This window comes from Fulmarus glacialis, unplaced genomic scaffold, assembly GCF_000690835.1.
Source record: "Fulmarus glacialis isolate BGI_N327 unplaced genomic scaffold, ASM69083v1 scaffold4802, whole genome shotgun sequence".
NCBI lineage: Eukaryota > Metazoa > Chordata > Aves > Procellariiformes > Procellariidae > Fulmarus > Fulmarus glacialis.
The window spans coordinates 1-23,064 of NW_009195792.1; the positions used below are offsets into that span (position 1 = coordinate 1).

The 23,064-nt window shown below is 43.1% G+C and overlaps 2 protein-coding genes across 2 annotated transcripts; one reads left to right on the forward strand and one right to left on the reverse strand.

Moving 5' to 3' along the window:
• Window positions 1-709: 709 nt before the first annotated feature.
• On the forward strand, window positions 710-12,774 carry LOC104071154 (protein lin-54 homolog; the record flags this gene model as incomplete). The annotated part of the gene is made up of 11 exons (XM_009588204.1): window positions 710-748; window positions 1,116-1,271; window positions 3,417-3,633; window positions 4,393-4,466; window positions 4,619-4,816; window positions 6,685-6,776; window positions 8,063-8,134; window positions 10,508-10,610; window positions 10,803-10,940; window positions 11,640-11,842; window positions 12,418-12,774. Coding segments are annotated over 11 exons (1,494 nt in total), but the record flags the coding sequence as incomplete, so codon positions are not given.
• Window positions 12,775-13,476: 702 nt separating this feature from the next.
• On the reverse strand, window positions 13,477-23,015 carry THAP9 (THAP domain containing 9; the record flags this gene model as incomplete). Its single annotated transcript, XM_009588205.1, has 4 exons — window positions 13,477-13,539; window positions 18,776-20,570; window positions 22,075-22,225; window positions 22,955-23,015. Coding segments are annotated over 4 exons (2,070 nt in total), but the record flags the coding sequence as incomplete, so codon positions are not given.
• Window positions 23,016-23,064: the final 49 nt, after the last annotated feature.

Sequence of the window (23,064 nt, forward strand, 5' to 3'; positions counted from 1 at the left end):
AGCTCCCTCAGTACCTTCGGGTGGATCCCCGAGATTGGCGTAGGTGGGCAATAGATAAGATAGATTGTAAGCTGCATTACAGATGAGTGTCATGGTGATGCTGGTATTTTAGACTTGATAAAATTATCTTGAGAAGAGGAATATTGCTGGAGAAAGGAAGAGTTGGGGAGGGGCAAGATGCATAGTGCATGCAAACTAAATATCATGTATAAAAACTAGCGTAGGAGCAAAAAAATTCTTAGTTTGGCCGTGCTTTAGCTATGTAATGTTATACAAATGGAGTGAAGGACTTGTGTTTGAGAATTGTTAGTGAGGGAAGCAACATAAGGAAGAAGTAAAAAAAAAAAAAAAAAAAAAAATCTAGAATCAAAATTAACAATGAGTGGGGGTAAAAAGACTCCTTAGGGTTACATCTTGAATTTACTGTAGGTAAGTAATTCTAAGTATCTTTTTAAAAGCAAATGGTTTCAAAAATTGGGAGTTTTCTTAAAACATAAAGAAGGAAGTTTAGAACAAAAAGTAGAAAACCAACCTTGGAAGGGGTGTGGCTATATCGAACGTAGTGTTCAAACACTGCACTCTGCAGAAATTGGTCAGAAGACTGGATCTCTATGGGAATCTGGAAAGTAGATTTGAAAATACTGATGTTCTTATACTTTGGCTGAATCAGTAATGTAAGGTGAGATTTTTTGTTTTCCTCTCTCCACAGCTCTCCTTTAAAATTTCCATGTATGATGAAATAGTCATGGTACCGATTATAAAGCTGTTATTCAGAAAATCCATCCTGACAATGCTCTGGCTTCAATCGGCTAGTTTCCTTAAAAAAACAAACAAAGAATCACAAACAAACAAAAAACTAGAAGCAGCGCTAGCTTTCTGCAGTGGCTTTTTGGTGCTGGAAACCAGCAATGCCTTTCTAACGTTTCTAACGTGTCTATGTGCTGTTATTGCATGGTCAGACCTGTGTGAGTTGTGATTAAATACAGCACCCTTGTTCACAGAAAGAACTCTTTGTACTGGTGGAGAACTGTACTTTCATGAGGAGGGGAATGTATATGTACAGGGTCTTGTATCCTGCGCAGAGATTTAAACTGCTTCTTTGTTTTGCCAAGCAGCTAACAGTGGTGTCGGTGGCCTCCCAGCCTCCCAACTCCCCCCAGAAGACGGTGGGCGTCCCACTGAATGTAGCGTTAGGACAGCAGATCCTCACAGTGCAACAGTCAGCGCCCTCCTCCCCTGGGAAGGCTATAGTCAACCACACAACTGCCCAGGTACAGACTGGCTTTCCTTTGTCTTCTAGCATGTCTCTTTCTCATTGCTTGCAGGTTGAACCGCAAACTGGCAGTGGTCAGTCCCAAGGTGTTATTGTAATGGTGTTTGCTTAAGAATTGGCAAAAGCATTGCCCTGAGGAGCACACATTTCTTCAGTCGAGGGGTGCAAACTATTGCAAGCCCATACAAGGGCATGCTGTTAGAAAGCAGCTTTCCAACCTGGAAAGCCCCACTTGGTGAAAGTTCTCGTCTCTGTATACTGAATCTCCCAAATCATCTGAAAGGCTCCCTATGACACGAGGAATAGTTTTTTGCGTGGTTCTACCTCTCCTACCAGTGTTTCTATGCCACTGACTAGGGCTGCTTTCCAGGTGTTTCTGAGGTTTGCAACAATGGAGTTCATATTCTTGTGGTAGAGGAAAATTGACCTTTCTTACAAACTACAGTTCTTACTTTTTTCCTCTTTTGTAATCTTAGGTGAATCCTTTTCTATCTTAATGTTTGTATTCCTGTTTTGGTAAACATAAAGGGATGCGTATGAGTGTAAATAATCAGAGTGGATATAGCAGGGAGTGGACACAGTTGCATGCACAGCATGAGACCAGAGGCTCAGACAGATTTTGCCAGTCTTACCTTACTGCTACAGGTGATAATTGGAATGCTGATATGGGGACATGGACACCAGCATGATTTGAATTTTTTTTTTCAGAGTAAAACTGGCAAAATTGTCTTTTTGAAACAGTTGTTGAAAGGTTAAGTCACTCTAATGCAAGCACCCTAAGTGACAAAATGGAGATGGCTGCGTGGTATACATACTGAATTCTGATCCAAAGCTATCTCACACAACACAAGGGTTTCACCTGTCTTCATTGGGCTCAAGAACATGCCTTTAGAAGAACTGTCACTTGAATTTTACAATTTTCCCAGTTGTCCTTGGATGGCAGCCACTAATTTGAGTGCTAGAGGGAACTTTGCCCATGCTGGTCTCCCTGTGATAACTGTGACTGTGCTTGCAGATCGTGCTTATTTTGAATTGCTCTGGGTTGTTGAGGTTTCAGTATATTAAAAGAAAAAAATTCCCAAGAAAACACCTTCTTTTAAAAGACCGGGCTTATATTTCCAGTGGAATATGTGCAAGTTGAGATTTCATTTGTGTAGTTGCTGAAAGCTGGGAAAATGTTCAAAGTAGAATTCACATCATACTATCAACCAAATTTAATACTAAAACTTAATGCCAAGGACAATGATACATTTAATACAGATGTTAAAAGATACTGAGAATAAAAAACTGAGCTCCAAAAGAAGTTAGATGGAAGGAAAAAAGGAGGAATAAACCAAGGTTTGAGGTTGTCAGCAAGGCTGGAAAAAGAGACTGTTATCAAACCGGTAGACTTACGAATCTGTATAAACAAACGCTTGTTATCAGTTTGTAGTTTGAGAGAAATTGGAAAGAGAAAGTCTTGCAAATTCCAGATGGACTGTTATTCCAGCTGTGAGGTACCACAGGTCTGCTGACGTCCCTTTCTTTCCCTTTTTGCTTTTTTTCTTAATAAATTTGTTTTGCTACTTCATTGTTCTTGCTTCTTTTATTTCTCAGCTTGTGCCCTCTTTCTCATGTCTTCAGCTATCAGTTTATGGACTCTGTTCCATTTCCTTCTCAAGGGCTGCACAGTGATTTCTGTGTATTAATTCCAAACTGTCTTAATAGGACGCATCTGTACACACAGAGATAAATCATGCCGCAGCCCAGCACAAACAGTTCTGCAAGTTCTTACCATGTATTTTTATTAGTAGGAATATTTCTAGGTTTGTTTGTTGCTTGATTTTGAAAACAAACTGAGCAATGTTCTCTGTAGCCACCTGAAGTGTTTTTGGCACTTCCCACTGGGGAAGTGGAGTGAGTCACCCTACTCATGTAAATACTAGTTTACTCTGGTGTTTGGTGTAGAGCATTGAAAATGGAACTGAGTTTGCTCTGAGCTGTTGAGAGGCATTTAATCTCTTCACATCTGTTTTAGTTTTGAAAGCAAAAATGGGGATAACTGACTTGCTTCTCAAGGATACGAATGGATTAGAGAGTTGCTCGCTAACAAATTGAGGAATAAACCCACTGATGTTCTTTCTGCCTTGTGTTGGCTTAACAGGCTGTGAAATCAGCAGTGCAGACCATTACTGTAGGAGGAGTGGGTACATCTCAATTTAAGACAATTATTCCCTTGGCAACTGCACCCAATGTTCAGCAGATTCAGGTACCTGGAAGCAAGTTCCATTATGTCAGACTCGTTACTGCCACAACAGCCAATAGTTCAACCCAATCGGCCAGTCAAAATCCCAGTACGAATACACAGCCTCTTCAACAGGGTAAGTGCCAGTGTTAATGTATTGTCTGAAGTAAGTTTTTCTTGGTTTTCTTCTTGTTTGTTTTGTAAGGATTAAAATGAGTACATAATAGAGATCTATCAAGACTGCCAGATATACTTGGTTTTGTGGTACGACTCCTAAAAATTTCACATTCTACTGTTACCTCTGGTTTGTATGTGGAAATGCTTCTCTGTGTCAAGTTGCTCTGTAGTTGGGCCTGAATCCTTGGAGCATTTTAGGTTGCTTTTCCCTAGTTTACCAGCTTTGTGGGTGACTAGTGGCAAGTCCCAGATCCTCTGTATGAAAAGTGTGAAGCCAGGACAGCTCACAAACATCTTGCCAAAACTCCTACAACATGGAGATCCTTCCATGTAAAATGCTTTAGAAGCGCCAGGTATTTCTGCTGGTTTCTGACCATGCTTTCCAGAACTGTGATGGAATAAAAGATTTCAAACCAAGCTGTGGTTTTTGTATTTTCTTCTTGCCAAGGGAAATCTAGTGTCCAGAGGAGCTCTGCACCCAAGCTGGTTTTTAAGCCATTGCTGTGAAACGTGTGCATGCACTCTTGTGCCAAATACCTTTTTACAAAGGTGTTCACTAGACATAAGCGTTATGTGCCGTGAGTTCAGTCAGTGAATCTCAACGCGTAGTTACAGTTTTAAGTGCCTTTGCGTTATGCGTATGTGAAAGTCTGGAGGACTGAACTGTGGATTTGGAGTGAATAATGTGTGTTAATGCGATGATGTTTCTTGATACTAGCGAAGCCAGTGGTGGTGAACGCGACCCCAGTGCGGATGTCTGTTCCCATAGTGCCAGCACAGACTGTGAAACAGGTGAGCTAAATGTAAAAGGAATATTCCTGACTTATATTGGCTGGACAGAAAAAAAAGTCCCGTTTCAGCACTGTATTGAAATGTTCTATTAATAAAAGTGCATTCTGAATCAACAAAACAATGATTTCATAAAGACCTCTCTTTCTCTCCAGGTGGTGCCCAAACCAATCAACCCAACTTCCCAGATAGTTACTACTAGTCAGCCCCAGCAAAGACTTATTATGCCAGCCACTCCACTGCCACAGATACAGCCCAACCTCACCAACCTCCCACCAGGAACTGTACTGGCACCAGCACCTGGCACAGGAAATGTCGGGTATGCAGTCCTTCCAGCTCAGTATGTCACACAGGTATGGTGTTAACCCAGAGACAAATAAGGAAATAGTGCTCTTGTAGAACATACTGCCTTCCTCTTAAACATTCTTGCTCCCCAGCTGTCACCTGACACTAAGAGGACAGACAGTTTCTTTTAGGGATCCTTGGCAGAATGATGATGGCACTAAATCATAGTTACAATTAAAGCTTTATTTTCTTAACAGGATTTTTTTGTTAGCATAGCATAGAATTTATAATCAGAATAGCACAGGATTTCTATAAGCAGAACCAATATAGTACAATTTTATAAGTAGCGTAGTACAGAATTTATAATACAACTTAACTTACAATTTCTAATCACCTAGATCTTAACTTATAATTGCTAATCACCTAGACCCTCTGCAGATTGGGTCAGATCTTAATACATGGTTTGCTTTATCAATATAACAATCATAATCTAGACTCAAAAATCATATAAAAGAATATGAATCAGTCATTCAATCCTTGGAGAAAGCAGATGTCAGTGGAGGTGTCCCTGGCCACCAGGGGGTTGTGGGTCTTGCTGTCCAGCAGCAGTTCCGGTCCCAGTTCCTCACTTAGGAATTGTAACTGCTTGATTTTTATAGACAGTGCTCTGTGTGCTTCCCTGTTCTGTGACAGGGTCATCACCACCACCTGGTTGTCTGGGTGCCTGAGACCTTCACAGCCAGTACGGAAGGGAGTAATCAGCCTGGTGCCCAGGAATCTTGAGGCCAATAGTGAGGGGAAGAAGAAATCTGTTTGGTTTGTCTACTTGGTTCACAGGACCTTCAGTACCTGATAATGAGGGGAAAGGGAACGAGTATGTGACCCGCTCGGTCACAGAAAATGGCTGCTTGCATTACAAAATGGTATTAGTTATGCTAACCACATTACCAGGGGTCAGGAGCAGGGGGTACCAGTCACACCAGCCCAGGTCTAGGGATTAATTTTTTGCTCTTCGCCAAAATCTGACCAACATTCAGAATGAAAAGGAGAAGAAATGAAATCACATGCTGAAGGCTGAACAGCCAGTCTGTACAAACAAGGACTCTGTCAGCTCATGGCATTACTGGTACCAACCTCATTTCTGGTTCCCTTCTGGTTTTGTCACAGCTGCAGTTTGACCCTGAAGACTCCTACTGTGTCATTGCAGTCCACTTCCACAAATCTTACCTTAAACTAATAGCATTTGTTGGACCTCTCCTCAGAGGTTTTGTGTTCCGGACACAATCTGTCCCCTTTGGCCTGGCCCCAGTAGGTCAATATCTTGTTATGTGCCAATCTGTCTTCAGAACCTGTCCCAGCAGGAGAAAATGGCTGTGCGTAGGTAATACAAAAGAAGGTAGCCCAAAACGGTGTTGTTTGGCAGGCTCTTATGAGGTTTTGGTTTTTTAATGTGAAAAAAAAAATGTGGGTCCAGGTATGCTGAGAAGTTGGAATGTAAATAATTTTACTTGCTTTTAGTTAATTCTGTAATAAGTGGCTTGTATATTAAGGAAGCCACTAAAGTAATTTGTGCAGGAAGCTATCCTGCTCTATTAGAGGCAGGGTTGCTTAGGAAAAGAAGGGGAAAATGAGCATGTTTTTAGGAACTGGAACTGTTTGTGGTCTGAACATTTCTGTGTGTAGTGTCTGTGTTATCTATATGGCTGTAGACACTGTAATAGAGAACAAAAATATCATCTAAAATAAGGGTTTTATGCTAAGAATGGAGGCAGGAGGTTGCTGCCTGGTCCAAGTTCTACAAATGTCTAAAACTCTGCTTACAAGCATATTATTTTTATAACAATATCTGGAAAGCTAATTAAAAGACTAGCTACACATCCTCTTGTGTATACTTTAATTTCTTTTATGTTACGCATTAACCTTTTTGTTTTGTTAGCTACAGCAATCATCATATGTATCTATAGCAAGCAACACTGGCTTTACAGGGACATCTAGTATCCAGTCCCAAGCACGGCTGCCATTCAACGGGTGAGTGTTTTGCAACAAAAAAAAAAGAAAAAGGGGGGAAAAAAAAAAAAAGGGGGTGGGGTGGGAACCACAAAACCCTGCAGAATGGCTGCTGAATGAGCATAATCTTTCAGTCCCATTATAAGGAGGGGTGGGAGCTGAGGTGCTGGAGTTCGGTTTGGGGGATTTTCCAAGATAAGTCAAGTATACTGTGGTGTGGTTATTACCTGTGACTAAAAAACATGGATCTGTCTGACAATTGAGCCAGTCTCTTGATCAAAGCTGTGTTTTCTGTTTTTTGAACTCATGGAGCTTTCAGGTCAACTTCCTGCTATCTGTTGCTCATTCTTCATTTTGCATCAGCACCTGGGAGCTACAGGCTTCAACTATTTCTTGACTGGAAACTATTGCTGGAAAGAGGTCTTGGACGATATAAGAGCTAGATGCTTAGCACATGCAGAAATCCAGCCAAACAGCAAAATGGAACTAAAGCCCAAAATGGATCCTGATAGGAGGCTTTGGGTTTTTTCAGTCTTGTATTTTTCCTTTAAGGATTAAAATAATGGCTCACATGTATTATTTTCCCTTTGCCAATCCAGCAGGCTTAACTGTTCTGCACAGTCCTTTTGTGTTATTGTTTGCTGGAAGTTGTAAATGCCAAGATGCTTTTTTGTTGCTGCAACCTCAACGGATGCAAACTAATCCCAAATCCACATGCAGCTATTCAAACGAATGGGTTTGATTTAATCTCCCTGGTATTACATGCAGAAATTGCTAGATAGGGATGGAATGAATCTTATCAAAAGCGATTAGTGACACAAAATCTGAGTTTTAAGAGCAGTTAAAGACTGTGTCTGATATAAAATTTATCTATAAACTGAATACCATGTTTTGGCTCGCTTTCCCATTATTCCAGAGCTTTTTTTTTTTTTTAATTCCAACTAGAACAAAAGGAAAGGCACAATCATGTTCGGTGAACCTTGGTTGGATCTATTCCTCCTGCATGTAGAGGGGTTCTGCACTTTTCCCTGATTCGAGTTTTCATTTATGATACTTCCTCTAGCTTTAAGCTTCATTTCTACTTTAGGTATGCAGCCAGATTTGCAGCAAATAACCTAGCTCTTTCTGGGTTGGAAAGGCACTATATATAATAGTTACTTAAATGCAGGCAGCCAAAAACCTAATGCAAGGGGTATATGAAGATTTTTTAAAAGTTTTTATTATGAGCTATTTACTTGAGTTTAAAATAGGAAGAAACTGATAAAACAGTGTGCGTGTATATAAATGCACTTTTTTCCCCCCCATAGAATAATTCCTTCTGAATCTGCAAACCGCCCCAGGAAGCCTTGCAATTGTACTAAGTCTCTATGTTTGAAATTGTAAGTACAGCTTTTTTGGGGGTTTTTTAAAGCCTTATTTTTGACATCACAAATTTATGCCAAGTATCAGAATATAATGTTTTTAAGTATGTCAGAAATGTTATGTCTAGATGCTAATTTAAGGTTGCTCTTGATATTGGTGGAGGTATTGCAGTGCCTGTGTAATTTTGCAACTCCTGTGAGCTATATGGGCCCTAACATTTTATAAATTTCTAACTTCGCAGCCTTGTTGCATGGTGGAGCCAATTCGATTCAGCAGCTGTAGTTGCATTGTTGTTGCTATGAGTGAAATTACATCCTATGGTATCATCAGTGGGCATCTACTATACTTTGGTGAAGCGCATCAGTAATACCATGCTGTATCAAGTACTTCAGAAAAATTGGGCTGTGTATCTTTTCTTAAATGACTGAATAGACAAGTGATTCTTCACTGATAGGTCTGAGTCTTGCTCATCCTCAAGAGGTATTTTGCTGTTCCAATACAGTGTCTTTGTAAGAATTTGACATAAAAGCATTTTAAGCTGACGAGATGCTAAATTTCTTTAACTTGAAGCAAAGTCAGTTTACTGAATTTGGGACAATGACAGGAGGAGATACTGAAATTAATCTGTGGTTCCCTGAATCCTGGACAACGAAGAAGAAATTGATGGTGTGCTACTCAAAGGGACAATGATGCAACAGTATGTGAACCCAAGTTAAGAAGTGTGTTTAAACTTTTCAGCTTGGGTTTCTTTTTGTGTAATGCACCTCACCTCTGTGGGGAGGTGTGCCCTGTGTTTCCTAGCCTCAAAATTGTCTGTTGCACAGAAGACGTGGTAAACGGGAAGATGTGTAGCTGTTTTTTCAGATGTTTTACAACATATGTGACTGACTTCATAGTGCCAAATGTATGTTAGATGCTTAGGGTTTTCCACTTATTTTAGTCTTTGATGCCTGAATGCTTTAGAAATTCAGGGAGAATAATGGCATCACTGGTAATGCTTTGCACCTTCAGAATGCTGTTTGGAAACAAACTTTTCTTGTAAATTACTGTAAATGGCTAGGCATTCGTGCAGAGCAAATGGCTAATTCACTCTGGCAAAGGTGCTTTCTCACTAGTAAAACTTCCTCCTGTCTGGAAGGGGAGTTGCTTTTTCCCAAATGAATATTGAAGGTAGGCATATAGCCTATTCTACAAAGAAGAGAACTCGGAGAAGTTATTTGCTCACTGATGCTCTGGGTTGATGGTGGCGCTGTTTGTTTTGGAAACCAGGACCGTTCCACTACTGAATTTTAAACAGGGCAGAAAGGAGAGCTATTACAGGTTGTAAAAGCTTTTGATGTAGTTTGTCCCTGGGACCATTCAGAATGGTAAAACTCACCAAAATGCAGTTCAACCAGATGAAGGGTTGTAGTGGACTCCAGGGCAACCCTAATCTAGTTCTTGTAGTGTTACCCTGGGCAAGCCACAGGAAGCCAGTTTTGCAAGGGGTTTAGGCTCCTAAAAATGAACATAGGCTCCCAGCAGGATTTGAAAAGCAACTGAAGAGGATCAGCAGTTTCCATCAGCTATAGCTGGAGGTGGTACTGTAAGCATTGAAATGTGCCAGAGTTTGTCATGGCCCAAAGCCAATTTTGAGCTGGGAATGAATGTGGTGGTTCCATGTATCAGATCTGTGGGATGGTGAGATCTTGGTTTTGGTGGGAGGTAACAGAGCCAATGTGATTGGCTTTTTCTGTCAACGTTTTGCTGCTTTTTATTCACATACTTGTCCCTTTAAAAAGTCTCTGATAACTACAGCTTTGTCCTCATTCAGATCCTTTCCCTAGTTACCTGCGCTTCAAAGCCTATGAGGTGTACCAGTTGTTATTCCTTTTCTATTCTTCCATCCCTGCTTTGGTGAACTCTGCCTCCGTTCACAGCTGCAAACAGCTTATGGGCAAAACTAACAAAAAAAGGCTCGTTGCTGTGTTAGTCAGTTTGCCTGTTGATTGGCACTCCAATTGCTTGCCTTTTGTTTTGGCTGTATGAGAGCTCCTGAAGGCTGACTTGAACTGGCTATGAGGTGGCTGCAGCAGGATGGCCCTCAATATGTGGGTCAGCCACCCAGGAGTTGCCCTAGAAAAAAGTCTCATTAGCTTCTCTCGCTGCTATGGGGACCTGTGCTATGTGAACATCAGCTCAAACGGACACCCTTCAGCTATACCTGTGTCTTTAGACAGCAGCTAGACCTGCGCTAGAGGATTTAGGCCTTGCAGTGAGGCTGATACCACTTGTACACGTGGAGTTGAGCATGTGCATATTGCCAGACTAGAAACTTCTGCTACTGCCATCAATACTAACACCAATGTAATGGTCACATTTACAAGTGCCTTCTGCATCTTCTGTTTCAGGTATTGTGATTGTTTTGCAAATGGTGAATTCTGCAATAACTGCAACTGTACAAATTGTTATAACAACCTGGACCATGAAAACGATAGGCAAAAAGCAATAAAGGTGAGGGGCCTCTTCCCCTGCCCCTGGGATGAAAGCTGTTTAGCTTGTGTCTTCTCAGGCTACGGCGTGGGGCAGAGTGGGTGTATAATGCCCTGATCTCCTCCCACATGTGCAAGGCTTAAGTTCTTTTATTGCACCTCTAAATTCTGCTCCCTGCATGCAGTGACTGACCCTTTGGGTCTGCATTGACAGGCCTGCCTTGACAGAAACCCTGAAGCCTTCAAGCCCAAAATAGGGAAAGGAAAGGAAGGAGAATCAGATCGGAGACACAGCAAAGGGTGTAACTGTAAACGCTCGGGATGTCTCAAAAACTACTGTGAATGTTATGAGGTACGAAGCATTGTCTCATCTTAAAGATACTGACTTTTTCCCTTTAGTGCTGTGACTTCTCTGATTTGCTTTGTCTCTTCTTTGTATTGCTATAATGTTTTCTCTTCTGTTCTTTTCTATTGCTAGAATGTTATCTCTTCTTCCAGCAGTTTGCACATAGAAAGCCACGTATATGGCAAAATTGATCACTTCTGTTGTATAAGTTTAATTTTAAACCATGTAGCATCTTTGAACTCAGGTTTGGATTTGTCCTTTACTGAAGAGCAGTATTTCCTAAAGAAATCTACTGCACCGCAGTCCCTAGGAGGAGTTGAAGCAGCATCCCACAGACGCTCTGGGATAGAACATGTCTGTGGAAGACAAAAGCAAAAGTTGTTGTGTCAGCTGACTGATCAGTCTGTGGATGTAGAGACAGTGGCAGACTGACCTCTATTACAGCTCAACCACCTAAATTCCACCGGAAACAAGTAGGTTGGTGAAGAAAGGGATGAATGGGAAACCATTGATTTGCATTTGATTCAAGTATACATTCTGGGAAGGCATCTCAGTTTGAGGTGAGAATTTAGAGAGAAAGCTACTACTTGGGGATTTCTTCTAGTGGCTAATTGATAAGAGATTGAAACAAGATTTCCTTCTCATTGTGGCTTGTCATAAAGGGACTGAAGATTGCAACAAGTTTCTCATGTTTGTTTCTTTCAGGCAAAAATCATGTGTTCTTCCATATGCAAATGCATTGGCTGTAAAAATTTTGAAGAAAGCCCAGAGCGAAAGACATTGATGCATTTAGCAGATGCTGCAGAAGTTAGAGTCCAGCAGCAGACCGCTGCAAAGACCAAGTTATCTTCCCAGATCTCAGATCTGCTGACAAGGCCAACACCAGCACTCAGCAGTGGTGGTGGGAAGTAAGTTAATGCAGCACCCTGTTTCAGTTGCTTCTAACATGTTTTTTCTGATATATGTGACAGGTATGTCCTGTCATCTTTGAATGTTATCTGTGTAAGCTGTAGAAGCAGGAACACTCAGGTGAATGGAGCTTTTTGTTCATGCAACCGTGCTTTCTGTGGAACCTAGAGTATGCCAAGCTTAGTTGTGTTCAAGCACGTAACTAAGCGTTGTCTTCTCATGGTTGCCCATATGCTCACAGAAAGCATGAAATACAAGTGTCCCATTTACTGAGAGGATGTAATCCTTGAGCTGCCCTTATAGTAAAAGCTGGAGAATTTTTCTATGTACCTGGGCATTTCAAAGTCTATTTCAAAATGTACCATTAATGGAGGCAGACACCAAAGCACAATGGTCCACTAGTTCATTTGACTGTAACTGTGGCTTATTCACTCCCTGTTGGTTGTCTAAAGGCTCTTGGAAGCAATGGGACAGATGAAATCTCATCAGTCCTTGTACTAAAAAGTTGCCCAGCCCTGGAGTTAGGTGCATTGTGTGTTTTTGCTGAGAGTGAGTGGATCTTTCTTTGCTTCAGGCTGCCCTTTACATTTGTAACCAAGGAGGTAGCTGATGCAACCTGCGAATGCCTTCTCGCACAGGCAGAGCAAGCGGAGAAGATGGGCAAGTCAAAAGCTGCAGCAGAGCGCATGATCCTGGAGGAGTTCGGACGCTGTTTGATGAGAGTTATTAACTCTGCAGGGAAGTCCAAAAGTGACCCTTGTGCCATGAACTGCTGACTCATGCACATGAGCCACAATGAAGCGGACTGAACAGAACACTTAAGGCACAGGGACACTTTTGTTTGGCATAGAGGATTTAATATTTGTTAATTTGGTGCTTGTTGTAAATTGACCTGCATAAGATTGAAACAAGAAAATCTTTTGTAACGAGATGTAGAGCCTTTTAAATCTTAGCTAAATCCTCTTCTACGTAAGACAATTCGTCTTCCTAATGTACAGCTTTTACCTTGGGTTTCTTAAAAAATTAGATGTGTTCTCCCCTTTCCCCCAGAATAATTGCCTGAAGGGCATATATAAATTATTATAATATATATTATTTACAGTGTATGGAGTTGCATCACTTTGTGCATACAGGAAAACACAGGTGATGTCAACAGCCAGGTGATGCTTTTGGCGACATGCGAATAAGGATGTATCAGTGTATCCAAGATAGTTCTGAAAGGAAGTGTGTAAAAATCAGCATCTAAATGGAAGGCAGTACTTGTATTTAGGACCTGACACAGCACGTTCCTTTAGTGCATGGAGCACTGTGAAATACACAGGCAATAACACAGAGGAGTTGCTTGCAGATTTAGCATTGGGCAAAGTGGTGGAGAATCTTGCTGGAGCGGGGCCCAAGGAGTTTAGAGGCGAATGGAATTAATGGGAATTTTTTGATCAGAATGTGGCTGAGAGCTCAGATGTTTCTTAAGCTGGAACTTGAAGGCTAAGACAGTGACCTGTTCTCAGAAGTGAGGAAGAGCAGCCACGCCACAATGCCGGACTGTCTGCCCACTGTACAGTGTTACCTAAGTGTGCAGCAGATGGATGCTGTTGCTTAGGTGAAGCTTGGTTTTTCAGAGGCCTGCAGCAGCCTAATCCCTCATTGGAGGTAGGGCTGTGCAGTCCGTTGTGTTTTCTAGGATCACGCGGTAACCCTGGAAAAGTGTTTAAGACTGAGAAGCTGAGCTCACAGGAGATGGTGGAACCACAGTCTTAATGAGGACTCGAGACAATCTGCATCCGAATCGACTTTCAAACGCAGGTAGGGATCATGTTCAGCCTGGTTGTGGGTCTTCAGGATGCTGCTTCTCTGTATGTTGGCAATTTACTTGGCATAAGGTTTTTTTTAGTGTTGTTTAGAATGACTGTGAGAGCCGTGATCAGAGAGCATGCTAGCTCAGAATCAGGATTGCTAACAAAATAGGTGCACGGATCCTTTTACACAAAGTGGGGGGGCAAGGAGAATCAACTATAGCTGTGTATAGACTAGGGTAGGGGATTTTTTCAGTTTGTTACAGGCAATCTCAGATCACATTTTTGATAGTGGAACACATTTGCAAAATTAACCTGGTTAGGTTACTTACCTACCATGAATATCAATAACCGTGTTTAATCACAGGCATTTTTATTACCTATCTCACTGCAGCCTGAACTAGCTAGGTTTTTGCAAAAGGGATTTTGTATTCCTCGTGTAAAACTGTAAATACAGAGAAATGCAGCAGAGCTCTTCCTCCAGGTTTTCTAGCAGGGCCAGGCTGGGGAAAGATAGGGGCTAGGCAAACCAGCAGCGGAGCTAAGTGCCTACGTAAGTGATGGCAATAGGATGGGAGGATGCTTCCACTCCTGTTTCACCCCACGGTCCTGTGCACTGAGCAGAAGGCCCTTTCTCCTTGACCCTTCTCTTGTGCCTCCTCGAAATGCCTTGGGGGCATGAAGGGCCTCAGAGGTGGTCAGCAGTGGTGGCAGGCCTGTTGAGTGGCCATTGCAGACAAGGTTTGACCTGCCAGTCACAGTCTGTAGGGCCCTGTCTGCTATTAACATCTCCCTGAGCATAAACAGCAAGTATATTTGTGCAAATCTCTGAAAAGGGAATCCACTTCTCATGTAAGTAAATGCCATTTTTTTCATAATTAGGACTTGGATTTACTAAAAAATCAGTGCAGTAACTTTACATGTAGATAGTGCAGATACTCAGTTTTCTTCTAGTGACCTAATAGTATGTCCAGTAAGATTTGTATAAATGTAAATTAGTGTAAGTGAATAAAGTAATACCTACTTACATTATTTTTCAAACAGATTGCAATATGCCTTCTTTTGTTTAGACTTCAGTCCATGTTAATTTTGTATATATTCTGTATCTTACTCTAAATTGCACCTTTTGTGATGTGTATTTATATACAGTGTGCAAAAATACTTGTGAAATTTAGATTACAGTTGTAATTATGTATTATGGCATTGCTTGAGAATATTTTGCTTGTAAAGACTTCGAAGGTGCAATCAAATGCTCTTAGTTCTTCTATTTTGTTTTGAACAAGCTTTTTCAAATATTAAGCTTGGATTCCTCTCTCCCCTCTTCCTGGTGTAGAATGTGTGAATTGGTTTTTGTACTTCCTTAGCCATTTGCATCAAACTGCTGGACAAGATTTACAGTCAAGTTCATCCAGTTACATAAAAATAATTGGGAATGGGGCAAGGGTTCATTTTCTAGTTCTGTTTACATCTGAAAGTAAAAAAATTAAATTTATATTTACTAGACCTATTCAAAGAATACACTTTTCTATATTGTACAAATAAAAGTCAGATAAATCACAAAGAAAAATAAACATTTATACTATTCTGTAAATACGATTTTTTTTTTTTGCACTCCTTTCCTTCAGAACTGACAAATATACACAGAAGATTTTCACTGAAAAATCAAAATGAATCTGTTACACTAGGCCCACTTCTGATGCAAGTGGATTTGATGATCCACTTCTGGATTTTCAGTACGAGATCAAATCCTACCAGAGATAAACCCTTGGTTACTGGTGTACTGTCATGCATAGCAATTCGTGGCATGTTGTGGCACAGTTCATAAAGGGCCAAAGTGTATCAATCAAGCCAGCACCAGGTGAACCCATGTGATAATTTCTCAATTTCTTTTAAACTCTTTAATAAGAAAGCATAGCTTTTTCACGTGCACTGGGTGGACAAGAGTTAGGCTCAGACTGAGCAGAAAGACATGTGAGGCCATTCTGCAGCGCCCTTGAAGACAGCAGGGTGCTACACAGAGCTCATTGAGGACCCCAGGCAAAACTTTGAGGCAAAGCTTTGTTGAGAGCCTTAGACTGCTTGTTAGCAGGATGCAATGCACTGTTTTCTTGTGGCATTTATGTCTTTTTATGTCTCTCTTGGGGAGGAGGTTTGTAAGCAGCTCTTGCAAAGCTATATTACTCAGTTACATTAAGGAATACAAGTCAGTTAGGAGAGCTTGTGGTTTGTTTCTGCAGAGTAAAACCTGGTTTTATTTTTGTGCATCCAATTTCTACGTTCAGCTTTTTTTAGCAGCTTGGTAAAGGTAGTATGCGATCAATGCTCAGGGAGCCTTAGGAGCATTGTTAGGATGTTGAGCGAATGAAAGATGTTACTGAGCTGAGCTTTTCCTCCTAGCACACCAGCTGCCGCGAGAGAAGGCTGTCGGTTATCTTAGGCTCCAGTGGAGGACTGAGAGAAAGAATGAGATGGTCAAAGTGACTTTCGGGTGGGCTTGTATGGACCTCATGGAGGGTGTGGTGCTAGCAAGATTAAGGGTGTTTCAGAGAGGGATGGTGAATGTCTGAGCAGGGAATTGCTGGGGAGAGAAAGTAGTGTCCAAAAGACTGTGGGAAAAGGAGTGGTGCAGAAAATCACTTAGTGGCAATTGTGGAGTTACGAATGCTGAAAAATTCCACTGAAACCTGGCAGTTCCTGCAGTGTGAGCACAGCCAGCAGTATCTGTGGTGGGCAACAGCAGGTCTGTATTTTTGGAACATAATGGCAATTGATACAGGGTTCCTGTAACAATTGTCAAGCTTTTTATAATATTGGATAGCTTTGTTAATTAGGTAACTGCCACGCTTTTTTCTAATAATGTGCTTTTGCTCAAACATCATCCTGCCAAGCCCTGTAAAACTTCCTCAACGTCTCTTGAAAACCTCTGTCATCAGTATTTCAGTGAATTACAAAAGGATGTGTAACCTGTGGTGGTCATGGGTACGGGCAGGTCAGCCACAGGAATGCATAGAGCCTGACGTCAGCCTATCTGCACAGCAATCTCCGGCTTAGTTCATCTATCGGCAGCAATTGCACAAAACCCATGAGAAATTCAGAGATTGGGAGGCCCTGTGCGCAGCACGCCTGCCATGTTCACAACTTCACCCCAGCAGCCAGGAGCTCATGCATGTCTTTGTGCAAGAGCTTCCCATTCAGGAGGAGGCTCAGTATGAATCGAGCAAGACAAGCTCCCTCAGATGTAAACAGGAAGTGGCGGCAGGCTTATGTCCAGCCGAAAAAAGTGCACAGCAAGGAAGTGCCTGTCCCTATGGCTCAGCTCATATTGGGGCTGGAGGTTTAGGCAATGCAAAAGTTACAACATTACATGAGTGCAACGAATCTACTACTGGGATTTCAGCAGTATTTTGCCAGTTGTCCTAAAAATTGCATATAAACAGGAGGGAAATAGTTTCCTGCAGAGTATCTTGTAGTTGGAATGGCTCCATGGCAGTGACGGCTTCAACATGGCTTTTTGCATAGGTAATGGGACTGGAAAAAAAAATTCTAGAGATTTTGGTTTGCTATTCCCAGCAGAGAACGCATAAAGTTCTGTGGTGCTGCTGCTCTCAAAGCAGAACATGAGGAACTGAGTGCAGCAGCTCTGCTCCAACCACGAGTAGGATTAAGGAGAGGAGGAAGAACCCAAACCGACCAGGGACAGTTTTGTCAAGTCACTGGCAGGCAGAATGGCACCTTGAATATTATTCCTGTCCTGGGACATGGTGGGTCACCATTTTTCAACCTATTTTTCATCCAACATGCAGCTCCAAAGTAACTGAACAGCCAGAGTTTTGTGGGAAATAGTTGCCTTTCATCTCTATGGATGCAACTGCTGTTCTGCATAGCAAAGGGAAACCATTTAGCAGCAGTTATGCCAAACTTTGCTATTCCAGGTAAAGCACTGCATACCGAGGAAGCTCCCTTGCCACAGAAATGAACTGACTGAAGCAGCCTGTCCTACTTGGTGGCATCAAATCTGTGATTCAAGTAATCAGTGGAAACAACATCTGAAAAGGAGACGGCCTTATGCCCTGGGCTGCAGAACACATGGGGCCATGTGGCATAGTTGAGTGGGTGACCTGATGGGGCTATGAAATGGGACCTGAAACCCTCATCCTGCTGCAGCACACCCATGTGCTAGTGCCTGGGGCTCCTGTCCAGAAAGGAGGGTGTCAGAGCCCCTGGGTCCTGCTGGGCACAACAGTCTGGTCACAGCCTCAGCGCCGCTGTCTCACCTTCATGGACAACAGCCTCTCTGCTTAGTATCCACTACCTCACCTCTAAAACATGGGGCTTTAAGGGTGCAGTTTGATACTGTATTCTCCCCTCTAGGGGATCTAGACTTAAACAGCTTGTTCAGCTGTTTGATGAGACATGTAGGAGTGGAGATCAGAGCTTGTGTACAACTTGAGTGCCATTTTCTTTTCACACCTTTATTTTCAAGTAAAAGCTCTGCAAGCTTTCTTGCCTCTGGCTTTTTTTAAAGCAGATCTGCTCTGGTGAAATCAAATTGCCAGCACACATGATCCCCGCAACTGTGTGGAAGATGCATCAATTTTCTCCTGGCAAGAGCACTCACAGCACTAAGCCACCCAGCACCTCCACGGGACACTCTGCAGTGTCACCTACCACTTTCCCAGGCATCTTGAACAACCATTGCTCATCTTGACCTGCCACGCGAGTCTCATGAAATATGTGGCTGCTTTGCAGGATTGCTAGATGGAACACAGGATTAGATGAACTTCCTTGCTTTACTCAGCCAAATTCTGATCAGATGGTTTGCAGTGGCCCAACACATCATGACTTATCAACACCAGTTTTGCTGGCCAAATAATGGGAAGACACCACATCATTTCCTTGTGTGTATTGCCTAGATCTGACCATCACTGAGCCTCAGTAGGGGACAGCCATCCTTGGAACAGCAATGAGTACTCATGACCCCATGTGGGTTTGGCTTGACTGACAGCTACCCAGTAGTGATGGAAACAAATGTTTTCCCTTCAGTCTCTTCAATCTGTGCCTTCCACAATGGTATTTCAAGTTCAGGTGTTTGGCATGGTTTGTTCTGATGTTTAAGTAACATCGCGTTATTTCCTTTACTAAGATTGTGTAGTGATTGTTGACGCACAACTCCCCATCAAATAAATGGTTCGTGAGGGTGGGGAAGAGGGGACTTTCTCCCAGAAGTTCCTGGAAGACTTTCTGTTCTAGAGACAAATGCCACAGCTTAGTGTTTTTGTTGCCGTCTCCTACTTTGCCATACTGGTTCAGGACTTGTTCCAAAATGCTCGTTATGTGGTACATGCTTGCCGAGGGCAGACTTACTCCACCTAACTTTTTTATGTAGAGCACTGACCTGCATCTTAGCCTGCTCTCATCTGATTCAAAGAGGGAAGCAAGACAAGCCTCACATTGCAAGTCAGAGGCTAATTGCTCAGCAATGAAGCCCGCGGTGCAGGTAATGCTTTGTGCATGCAGTGATAGGTCTGTCAGCGCATTACTCAGTGCAGAGCCATGCAAAAGAAGGCCTGCACAATAGGGGTACTCTGTTGCCAGTGTCCTCCCATGAGCTGGGTTATACTGAGCACGAATGCTGCCAAGGGTCAGATCTCTCCTACGAGACAGGGATATGTCCAAAGAGCTCATATTGCCTGAGCCACTGCTGTGTGGTGAGCCTGGTGCCAGGCTGCAGCTGGCCAGCAGTTTGTGATAAGCGGCCTGGAACATAGTGCAGGTGGGGCTCCCGCTGCTGCCACAGGCTTGCTGGAGGGCTCTGAGAAACAGCTCCAGCGGGTCGAGGCTGAAGGCGTAGGTTAGGAGGTGGTGGGAAGGAGTGCCTTCTGGACACACGTAGTTGTTGTAAAGCCACTTGAGGCTTTCAGCATTGAGCAAGAAACTCAGAAATCCTAGTTTGCGTTTACTCTTAATGATGTATCTCCCCATAGAGTCTGTTAAGGTGACAAAGAAGCTCTTGGCCTCATTAAAAAGGTGGCTTATTTTGGTGTAATTTCCAGCTAGCAAAGGCCCCTTCAGTCCCCTTCTATAGGGACCTCTGCCATGAAATATGTCACACAGATGACTTATCAAACGCACAAACTTGACAGTACCGCTGCAGTTCTGGAATGAGGCCAGGCCCAGGTTCTGGAGGTGTTCCAGTGCATCAGCAACACCCTCACTGAACAACAGAGTAGCAAGGTTGACCTTCAGGTGGTAACTCTCCTCACTCCCAGGTCCACCTAACTTGGGACTGCATGGCTCTAATACCCTCTGCTCCTGCAAAGCTGCCAGCTCCACCACATGTTGCCACCGCACGGTGTCACTGAGCCACTCTATCTTCTGGAAGCACTGCAGAGCATTCCTTATTAGCTGGAGTGCATGGCAAATGTCGAAGAAGTACGTGATGCTGTGAGCAGAGCCGGGTGGATGCTGGAAAGTGCACTGAATCCTTTCGGGATCTATCCTGATCCCCAGAGCTCTGGCGGTGTCAGCACCGCGAGCGGTGGTGCCTGACGTCACGGCCAGTACTATGATGCCAATGTTGTTCAGCTTATTGATGGTCTGACGAAGCAGCTGAGCAAGTAAGTGGCCAGTTGTGCTGTTCACGAAGAAGTAGCCAAGTGGAGCTGTCCAGGGACTTGAGATGCCGACTGCCATGAGGATTATCGCTTCTGAGGCCAGCGGAGCTTCGTCAGCATCAAGGACACCTGCTCCCAAGTCAACAAAGCCTATCAGGCGCTGGGTCTGCGGGTCCCACTCCTGCTGCTTCTGCAGGGGCATGTCTTGTACCATCAGGGCACAGTAGCGGTAGGCCTGTTCCCCTCTCTCCACCTTTTCCTGAAGGCGGAGAAAAATGTCATCGCTGAAGCCTGCAGCAGCCTCATTATTAGACAGCCAACTGGAAAAAAAGGGAGGATGCAATTAGGAGATGTGATTCTGAGAAAACTGAAGTAACAGTCAGCACTTTTTACCACTTAGGACATGGTCAGCCATGTCTGGAGCTGTAGAGCAGGCTAAGTCACAGCATATAAAGCAAGCAGCCCTGCCTTTCTTAACACATAGTCTGAGTTTCTTTTCTCACACCCTAGCAAAAGTACTGACCATGGAGGGAAGTAACAAAGCAGCTTCCTGCCTCTCCAAGGTATAAGAGATCAGGATAACAGGAAAAAAAAATTAAACCAGACACAGAAGTGCAAATCTGGCTATGCAGAGGGCCAGCAACACCAGGCTGCTCTCCTTCCCAACTGGCATTCTCCACACTGTACATCCTAATACAGTTTGGAAGATGTGAAAGCCTCAGCAGCCCATGTAGAATGCTACTCTCCTCAATACACTCTCCGTCCACTACCTCCTGGCACACCTTTGAGCAGATTCATTGGAGGAAGCTGTGTGAAACCCCCACAGGCCAGCATGCACAATGTGTGTATCTGTTGGGCATCCTCTAACTGCACTACAGGAGTTTGAGACTCAAAACCTGTAGGGGGAAAGCTTTTTGAGCTTTTTTTTTGTGTGCTGTTACAACTTGACTCCGTGTTAATGGGCCTGATTGCACTTCAGGTAGTAAATTCTGAGACTACGCAACTGAGTTATGTGATACAGAAATATCTCCCTTCTATAACTTTGAAACAAGACACTAGTCAAGATTCACTAACTTCTCAGAGTCCTTGTGGGGCAAGGTGAGAAAAACCAAAGCTCTAGTCTAACTGCTTTATGCAGTCCTTCACTTTCTCATGTTCCCTTCTTGACTTCTCCCTTTTCCAGAAAACAATCCCAAAGTTTTTCATATATAGTCCCATTGGTTTTGATTTCCTCTACTGACGCTTATTCCTGCCCATCTCCCCTCACTTGGTTTTGGCTGTTGGTGGAGCACTACACATGCTCCCTTAACACTGCCTCCTGCTGCTTTTTTTTAGATGACCTTACTCGTATTTGCCGGCCCTTCCAGTATTTGGCTCATCGCTCCCCTCTCACAAGCCTACACTGCACATCACAGGGCAAGAGCATGTGCCAATGTGGTAAAGCACCTCTGCTTTTTTGTATTCCTCTTTCCTCCCCAGTGAACAGTAAAACACATACAGACCCTACAGCAGCTGAGGCCCTGAAATGTAGCTTTTTTCACACCCATACTCGTCTGGGAATACTTAGCAAACTCCACACTACTCTAAAATTGTTAATGTGAGTAATGTGTTATTCTTATGCTGTGACCCACATGCATGAACACATACCAGCTCTCTGAGATGAGAGGTATCAATATTTCTTGACATTTGCTTCCTACTCTGCTTCTGTTACTAAAACAAAGTAGGGAAAAATATTACTGCTGAATGTTTTCAGGACAGATCTGTTACACCTATTTCTACATGAGGACCTGGAAATACATTATGAATGAATGAATACAAACTTGCTTTGTCAGGCTGTAAGGATGAGGGAGGGGAAAAATCTTCCGGAGATAATCATAGGCCTTAATATGGTAGAGGTGGAGAATACAAGCAAATTGCCTCATTTCTGGTGAGTATTCTGCCATCTGCCTCCAGTTGTGCAACTCACAAGGCAAATCTGCTTAAAAAAACAAGAGGTCAGCTTTAGTGAAGCAAATAAATAGTTGATAACTTAACAGAGGGATGCATAATACAAACACATTGCAGAATACAAGGCAACAGGGTGGCCTCAGGAACCACTCAGTCCTGAAGTCTGGTGTGAAGTGTACAGCTCAGCAATACTATCCCCATGCCTCACCTTTTCCTAGGGACAGGCAGTGGCCAGGGAGTGTGTGCCCTACCACGCTGTCCGAGGCCAAGTCCCCAACTCGTCTTTTCCCTCTCTTCCTGTCTAATGTCATTCCACAGTTTTGAGTAAAGACTGTGTCTTACATGTGGGTGCTGCTTAAAAATTGACATAATAGGAGAGAAGCCACTGATTTACGGTTGACTCTGCAATTTGAAATGGCTTCTGGACAGCACAGAAGACAAGGTTTTCCTAGTTAAATACACTCTATTTTTGAGTCATCTGTCAGCTGAACGGTGGCACAGTTTGATTTAACAGCCTTGGTTACAGGTCTGACCTGAGCACTGTAGCCAGCCTCAAGTAATTGAATTTTTCAGGGAGATTTTAATTCTTTACAGGATTGGTTGTTGCATCCTGGATCTACAAATCGCAAAGCCTTTGCGCGATAGCATTGGACCTAGGAGGATTACCAATACCATAAAGTCAAACAAATACATAAAACTGGGGCGAGGGAGTACAGACCCTGAAGCACTCTGCCTTAGCAAACACCACCAGCAGTACCTGAAAACTGGGCCTGCAGCAAACTCACGGTTTCTTCAGAAAGCTGCTGCTTCTCCACCAGCTCCCGGAGGACGTTAGCCACCGTTCTGGGCCGGTGCGCGGGGGAGCAT